General features: G+C 52.1%; 1 protein-coding gene across 1 annotated transcript; it reads right to left on the bottom strand.

Moving 5' to 3' along the window:
* Positions 1 to 3489: 3489 nt before the first annotated feature.
* On the bottom strand, positions 3490 to 7358 carry EGR1 (early growth response 1). Its single transcript, XM_007172227.2, has 2 exons — positions 6744 to 7358; positions 3490 to 6033 (listed from the first exon to the last, which is right to left on the bottom strand). The coding sequence occupies exons 1-2, from the start codon at positions 7042 to 7044 to the stop codon at positions 4715 to 4717; spliced, it is 1620 nt and encodes a 539-aa protein (XP_007172289.2). The 5' UTR covers positions 7045 to 7358; the 3' UTR covers positions 3490 to 4714.
* Positions 7359 to 7644: the final 286 nt, after the last annotated feature.

Here is a 7644-nt window from a genome sequence, read left to right as displayed (position 1 = left end):
AGTGAATGGGCCCACATCCACACAAAGACTTGTACTCAAATGCTCAAAGCAGCTTTATTTCTAATAGCCCCCAAAGGGAACCAACCCCAATGTCCATGCACAGGTGAGAAGGTGAGCAAATTGTGCTATAGCTGTGCAGTGGAATACTGCTCAGCAATAAAAAGGAGTGAACTATTTATACACGCAACAACATGGATGAATCTCAAAATAACAATGCTAAGTGAGAGAACCCAGACCAAGACGAGTACATACAAAATTATTCAACTTGTATGAAACTCCAGAAAATGCAAACTGATTTATATAGTGACAGAAAACAGATCAGTGGTTGCCTGGGGACAGAGGTATAAGAAGGAAAGATGTCCAAGGGGTATGAGGAAAGTTTTGAAGGTGATGGATATGTTCATTATCTTAATTGTGGCGATGGTTTCACCTGTGTACACGTGTCAAGACTCATCAAATTGTACACTTTACATGTACCTCAATTGTATTTACATCAGTTTTTTGTACTTTTATATGTACGTCAAGTGTACCTCAATAAAGTTGTAATAATAGCAGTAATAATAATAATAAACAACCTAAATACTGAGGAGAATGGACTTATGAGAGGGCTTCTTGAAAAAGGAGATGAGATAGTTTTACTTGGATCTGAGAAGCTGAGCCACCAACTTGACCTAAGAGAACATATCGAGTAAGCTTTGCCTCAAAAGGCTCTCCTAGGTTCTAGTAATGGGAAAAGGGAGATGGGATGAAAAATCACTGAAGTGGAGGGCTAGATTTGCTATTTGGGTGCAAAATCTTATTAGCACCCAAAGGCGTATGGGTAGAATGTTGAAATCTTATTTGCTCAATACCTGCTTCTTTTAGACTTGGTCTCATTCCCCTTAGGACGACTGGTATCTCACTCTGCCCAGTCTTCCCCTCTCAAACTGCATTAAGTGTGGCTGCACCAGGGAAAACAGCAGAGGAGAGAGGGGAACATTGGAGAGAACCCCTCTGACTCCATTGCACCCGTTCCTGACTCCATTTCTTCCTGGGATGTGGGAGCTGTAAGTGGGGGCAGGTAGAAGGAAGCACACCTCAAACCCAGCCTGACAATAGAAGCTAAGCTCTGCCTTTCTGAGTGCTTAGAATCTTTCAAAATGAATGAGGCTGAACATTCCTGAAATTTAAGAGAAAAGAGTACCTCTCAGATACTAAGAGGTAAGGGTCAAGAGTCCTTAGGACCTGGTTTTCTTTTGCTTCAGAATTGAAACCTGTCCTTCGCTGGCCGAGTTCCCCTGCCCTCTCTCCTCTTCCACCCCATTCCTCTCTGTCCCTCTCCACATCCCTGAAGCCCTAGACAATGTCCCTAGGTAGCAATCAATTGTTCAACACTATCTGGGTCCCTTCCCAAACCTCAGCCTTTATGATGATGCGAGTTTTTAACAGCACTGCCTTGTGCCCTTGGTTTTAGATTTCCCTCACAGGAACAGGAGTTGAAATGAACACTTTCCTTTTTCTTTATACTATAGGACTGTAAAATCGGGCAATTATTGAGTCTTGGCCTATTTAAACCATGCAAAGAAACTTAAATTTCAACTGTCAGAACCTAAAGAAACCCTGGTGACAGGACTAATAATAATTAGCTGGCAGGCTTGGCAGAATTTCTCAATAAGCCATCTGCATCAGAATCACCTGGCATGTTAGTTATCAAGGCCAGTTCCAGGACCCCATTCCAGACCTCAGGAATCAGATGCTCTGGCAATGGGGCCTGGGAATCTGATTCTGATACACTGTAACAATGTAGGAGACCCTTTGCTTTAAAGGAACAGAGTGAGTCTCTTTGCTCCTTCTTTCATATTTTATTCTTGCCATGTTTTTTTTTCCTTGGGAGCCTGTGATGATAAATTCTTAAGAATGTGTAACAGGCATAGACTTGTTTTCCTGGGCCTAGAGTAAGATGGGGAGGGGAGGTGGGGCTGGGAAGAGGTGTGCCAATGCAAATATTGTCCCATCAGGACGTGACGATTTTGCCAGGAGGCTACAGGGATGTGCCCGGATGTGCCCGGATGTGCCCGTTGCTAGAGAAGGTGGCTTGGTTCCCCGTGTTCCAGGCTGAGGAGTCTGGTGTCATGGGAGAGGGCAGAGATCAAAACTGCTGGTGCTTGAGGGGTAGAATGGAAGAGAAAGAATTGGGTTGATGCCAGGGGATTGCTGGAATTCCCCTGGCTCCGGGAGAGGTGTGGGTTGGTAACCAGGGAGACCCTTAGAGGGAGGAGAAGGTGCGGAGGTAGGTTAGACTTCGATTTCATTCAGGGCCTGTTATCCATACTGGATAGAGGGGATACTTCATTGTCCTTGATTTTGGGGTCAGAAGTTGGGAAGGGAGCCAAGGCTTGGGAATTCCAGGACACCAAATCTATTGCACCCATCTGACCAATGGAAGGTGGTGTCTGACCAATTCACAGAAGACTCATATCAGGGTTGGAGGTAGTGCTTCCATTCAGTAATCCATCCATCCATCCTCCCTGTCTCACACATAAAACAAGCCAATCAGGCTGACTTCCACTTACCCTGCCAAACTCAACTTTTTCACCTTTCCTAAGCCCCTGGGTGGGTTGAGTGTCCTTCGCGGTACTCCCAGAGAGCTTCATGCTTGCCCATGTTATATGACCTAGCACCATGTTATAATTTTTGGCTTCATCTCTATCTCCCCAACTGACAATGTGCATTGTTGTCGTGGCCAGCTCAAGGCCTCTCACAGAATAGACAGATCCTCATGAGCCCATGAGAATTGCTCTATGAGTATGGACCCTCGGGGGCTGGGGCCAGAGAAACCTAGCACTTTAGGCCTCCTACATAGTGGGGACAGACTTAGTCTAGGTGGAACAATAGACAACAGGCCAGCCTCCTGCCCACTCTGCCCTGTGTCACAGGAAGCTGCCAAGGATCACAGCTCTAGCTGGCAAGTAACGAGATTTTTTTCCTGGAAGGATTCTTGGCTTGATAACTGGTCCTTGCCTCTTCTAATCTTCTTCGATACCCTCAGGCTTCTGGGGACATGGAGGATGGGAGGGAGAGGCTGAGGCAGCCCCAGTTTTGTTACTGTTTCCCAAAGCCCTCTGCCCATCCCTTATCTCCCCCAGGTGTATAGGGCAGAGATTCCCAAGAACACGGAATTCCCAATCCTGGGTAGAGATGGGGGCCGGGCTGGTCAGACATTTGGGGCTAGAATGGTGCTGCCTCTGGCCACACATGTTCCACCTCTACCTCTGGCCTTTTTTAGCTTTCACTAACCAAGATAAGCCTGAAGCCCACCAGACTGAGGAATGGGCCCAGTATCAAGAAGAGGAGACCCAAACCCAATTCTCAAAGAATTCACTCCAGCGACACACAGTGGGCACGTCTCTGGTTGGAATATCCTTGTCTCTGGAAAAGCCCCTCAAACCCCTCGATAGAGACGGCTACTACAGAGGCCTCCCCCTAGCCCAGGAAACACACCCAACCACAGCTATTTTATTTTCCTTTTAATTTTTCTGAAGGATATACACCACATATCCCATGGGCAGTAAAGCGCATTCAACGTGTTTATAAGCCAAACAGTCACTTTGTTTAAGCAAACACAAGTACAAAGTAAAATAAAACCACAAAATAATGAACTGCATGTTCATAACATACAAAAATTGCCGCCTACTCAGTAGGTAACTACAACATTCCAACTCCTGAATATATATATATAGATTTACATTTTCAGTTAAAAAAATAGACTTTTGAGAGTTCAGATTTTTAGATTTTGTTTTCTTACATTCTGGAGAACTGAAGCTCAAGCTCAGCCCTTTTCCTTATTTTGCTCCCAAAGCCTCCCCCAAATCACCACTCCTTGCCCCCCTTAAGGCTAGAGGTGAGCACATCCCTCACAATTGCACATGTCAAGCCGTCAGCAAGGCGCATCACACAAAAGGCACCAAGACGTGAAACTTTTTAAACCAAAAGGACAAAAAAAACCCCAAACTTTTCAAAAAAACGAGAAAAACCAAGCCATATTTTGCCACATGTGAGAGTACAGTCGGGCAATATTTACAAAAAGGTTAACAGAACAACACTCTGACACATGCTCTGATTAATACCGAGAATTGCTGTTTCAAAAAAGGCTTCAAACTTAATTGTCACAGCATCATCACAAAACAAAGGATCACCATTGGTTTGCTTGGCTTTTCTTTTTTTTTTTTTTCCCAAAGTGAGGATCTAATTCCAAATAATACAATAGAGTATGCAAATTATTTCACATCAAGAGTACCCCAAGAAAAACAAAATCCATGGCACAGACACTGTACAAGAGTACAGGGCTGGACTCTGAGGGGCCCAAACCCCATTTTGCCAACTTGATTTTCTAGCATTGAAGGGAGCAAGGGGTCAGGCATAAGATGGAGATGATACTGAAATGATATATCCAAAATCCATGCAAATCAAGTTCTTTGGATAGAAGTGAAGACCTTGCACATGGCTGTTTCAGGCAGCTGAAGTCAAAGGGAGTAGGTCCTGGGGAGGAAAGGGAAGTGGACAGAAAGAATTGTTGGCCAACAGACCTTCCACAGCGACCCTGGGGTCAAGTAGAGAAGGAGGATTTGGCTCTGAGAACCTCCATCTGACCTAAGAGGAGCCCCCTCCTACGGCCATCTCCTCCTCTCCTCCTTTAAGTCTCCTGTGTTTCATTTTCTCCCTTTTTCCTTTCCTTTTAGCAAATTTCAATTGTCCTGGGAGAAAACGTGGTCGTCATGTCCGAAAGCCCTGTGGAGGCGCTGAAGGAGTTGGTGACAGCTGAGGAAGGGAAGCTGCTGACTTGGGCGGGGAAAGCAGGAGGAACGGAGGAGTATGTGGTGGCCACGGAGGGTGACGGGAAACCACTGTGCACAGGCGATGGGTAGGTCGAGGAGCCGGGAGAGGAGTAGGAGGTGGGCACGGGTGATGGGTATGAGGTGGTGGCTGGGGATGGGTAAGAGGTAGTGACTGGGGATGGGTAGGAGGTAGCCACTGGGGATGGGTAGGAAGGGAGAGAGGAGGTAGCGGCAGAGGCCACACTTTTGTCTGCTTTTTTGTCCTTCTGCCGCAAGTGGATTTTGGTATGCCTCTTGCGTTCATCACTCCTGGCAAACTTTCTCCCACAGATGTCACAGGCGAATGGCTTCTCGCCTGTGTGGGTGCGGATGTGGGTGGTGAGGTGGTCGCTGCGGCTGAAGTTGCGCATGCAGATGCGGCACTGGAAGGGCTTCTGGCCGGTGTGGATGCGAATGTGGCGGGTGAGCTCATCTGAGCGAGAGAAGCGGCGGTCACAGGACTCCACGGGGCAGGCGTAGGGGCGTTCATGGGGGGGAGTCTTGCTGGGTCGGTTGGGGTACTTGCGCATGCGGCTGGGTTTGATGAGCTGGGACTGGTAGGTGGTGTTGAGGGCCTTCAGGTCCTGGGAGCCCGACTGTGTGGCAAAGGCTTTGATGGTAGAGAGTGGAGTGAGCGAAGGCTGCTGGGTACGGCTCTCCAGGCCCTGGAAGGGTTTCTGGTCTGGGGTGCCCAAGCCCAGGTCCCCCTGCTGTTGTGGAAACAGATAGTCAGGGATCATGGGGACCTGGAAGCCACCCTTGGCAGCAGGGTAGGCAGGAGGTGGGTACTGAAGCGCGGTGCCTGCTGAGCCTGGAAAGGCCTGACCTTGTGGCTCAGGGAAGATGTCGGTGTTAGGTGTGGGGAAGGTGGGTGCCGCTGAGTAAATAGGGCTGCTGTCGTTGGACTGCACTGCGCAGCTCAGGGGTGGGCTCTGGGAGGCAGAGGAGGAGGCCGCTGGAGATGATGCTGAGGATGAGGTGGCTGGGGGGTTGGTCATGCTAACGAGGCCGCTGACCAGGCTGAAGAGGGGCTCAGGCCATAAGGTGTTGCCACTGTTGGGTGCAGGTTCCAGAGAGAAGCGGCCAGTGTAGGTGATGGGGGGCAGCCGGGTGGTTTGGCTGGGGTAACTCGTCTCCACTAGAACCTTCTCGTTATTCAGAGTGATGTCAGGAAAAGACTCTGGCAGGAAAGAGAGAGGGAGGAGGCCTGGTTACTGGAGAGCAATCACTGGAGGGCGAGGAGGACCCACGCTGCCAGGCGAGAGGTCGGGCCAGCTACCATTGACTCTTGAGCTGGTTAATAATTGATAGCAGCAGATTGCAATGTTCCTGGACCCGCTCCAGAGGCAGAACCCATTTCAACAACAGCTGACGCAAATACGGAGAATCCCCCTCCACTGCAGCTCCCAGCGTTCCGCAGCAGCGTCTGCGCGGGCGAGGGATTCCCGCCAGCACCCCCTCGGCCACCGCTAGTGCGCGACCCCTACCCTGGGCTGCCAGGGCATCCCTGGCCAAGGATCACGGTCCTTCCCTGGGGACAGGCGGCAGGCTAGCCTTTCTGGAGGCGGAGGGGGCGCAGCCCTGCTCGTCAAAACAAGCCCTCTCCCCATCCCCCCTCCCCCCACCCCCGCAGCCCCACAGCTCTCCATCCAAAACAAAAGCTGGCTCCCCTGCGCACAATTAAGGACGAGGAGGGGGTGGGGGGATGTCCCCAAGCATTCCTCTAATACAGGACCTTGGGGATGAGAGGAATATAAGGGAAACCCCACTTGCATCCCTGAAGTCCAGGAGCACTGCCGCGATGAAGGGGGCGCTGCAAAGCCCGTGGGGAAGGACCAGACGCCAGGATGGTGGCGAAGGGGCTAGCTCTCGGCGTAGGCCACAGCTTACCTGCGGTCAGGTGCTCGTAGGGCTGCTCGCTCGCCTCCCCCTGAGGGTTGAAGGCGCCGCCGCTGCTGTTGCTGTTGCTGCCGCCCCCTCCACCTCCACCGCCCCCGCTGCTGCTGCTGTTACCGCCGCTGCCCTCCGGGGCCCCGGAGGCACCGAGGAACTGGGGAGCCCCATTGCTCAGCAGCATCATCTCTTCCAGCTTAGGGTAGTTGTCCATGGTGGGCGAATGAGGAAAGGAGCCAAAAGGGTCGGAGATCTGCAGCGGGGACATCAGCTGCATCTCGGCCTTGGCTGCCGCCATCCCGGACTGGCGGGCTGGAGAGCTGGTGTTGGGGCGGGTGGGCGCAGCCCGGGGCAGGAGCTGCGGGGGACACCTCTCGGGGGCCTGGCCAGGTCACATGCGGGGCGCGGGGCACACTGTGGAGAGCGCAGGTGGGGTCTGCCGGCTCGCCCTCGCCGCCGGCCGGTGTAGACGCGGCGCAGCTGCCGAGGATGGGGTAGGGGCCGGTCCTGCGGCGGAAGCTGGCGGCGGCGGCAGCTGGCGGCGGCGGCGGCTCCCCGAGTTCTGCGCGCTGGGATCTCTCGCGACTCCCCGGATCCGCCTCTATTTGAAGGGTCTGGAACGACATGGACCCACCTCCTTCGTGACGTACATGGCCATAAATGGGAAGCAGGAAGCCCTAATATGGCAAGACGAGCCGGGAGGACCCGGAGTGACGTGAAGCCCCCTCTCCAAGAGCCATAGGCACTGCCATCCCGCACCCTGGGCCTGACGCCGGCCCCCACACCCTGGGTGCCCAGGCCTCGAGGAAGCTTAGCGCTCAAGCCACAGCTGAGGACTCCCGGACCGAAGCTGCTCCGTAGTTCCCGGCGTTGCCCCCGCCCCTTCCCTCCACCTTCT

Source organism: Balaenoptera acutorostrata, chromosome 2 (genome assembly GCF_949987535.1).
Source record: "Balaenoptera acutorostrata chromosome 2, mBalAcu1.1, whole genome shotgun sequence".
NCBI lineage: Eukaryota > Metazoa > Chordata > Mammalia > Artiodactyla > Balaenopteridae > Balaenoptera > Balaenoptera acutorostrata.
Note: the sequence above shows the minus strand (reverse complement) of the source record. Positions and strands in the feature narration are given on the sequence as shown.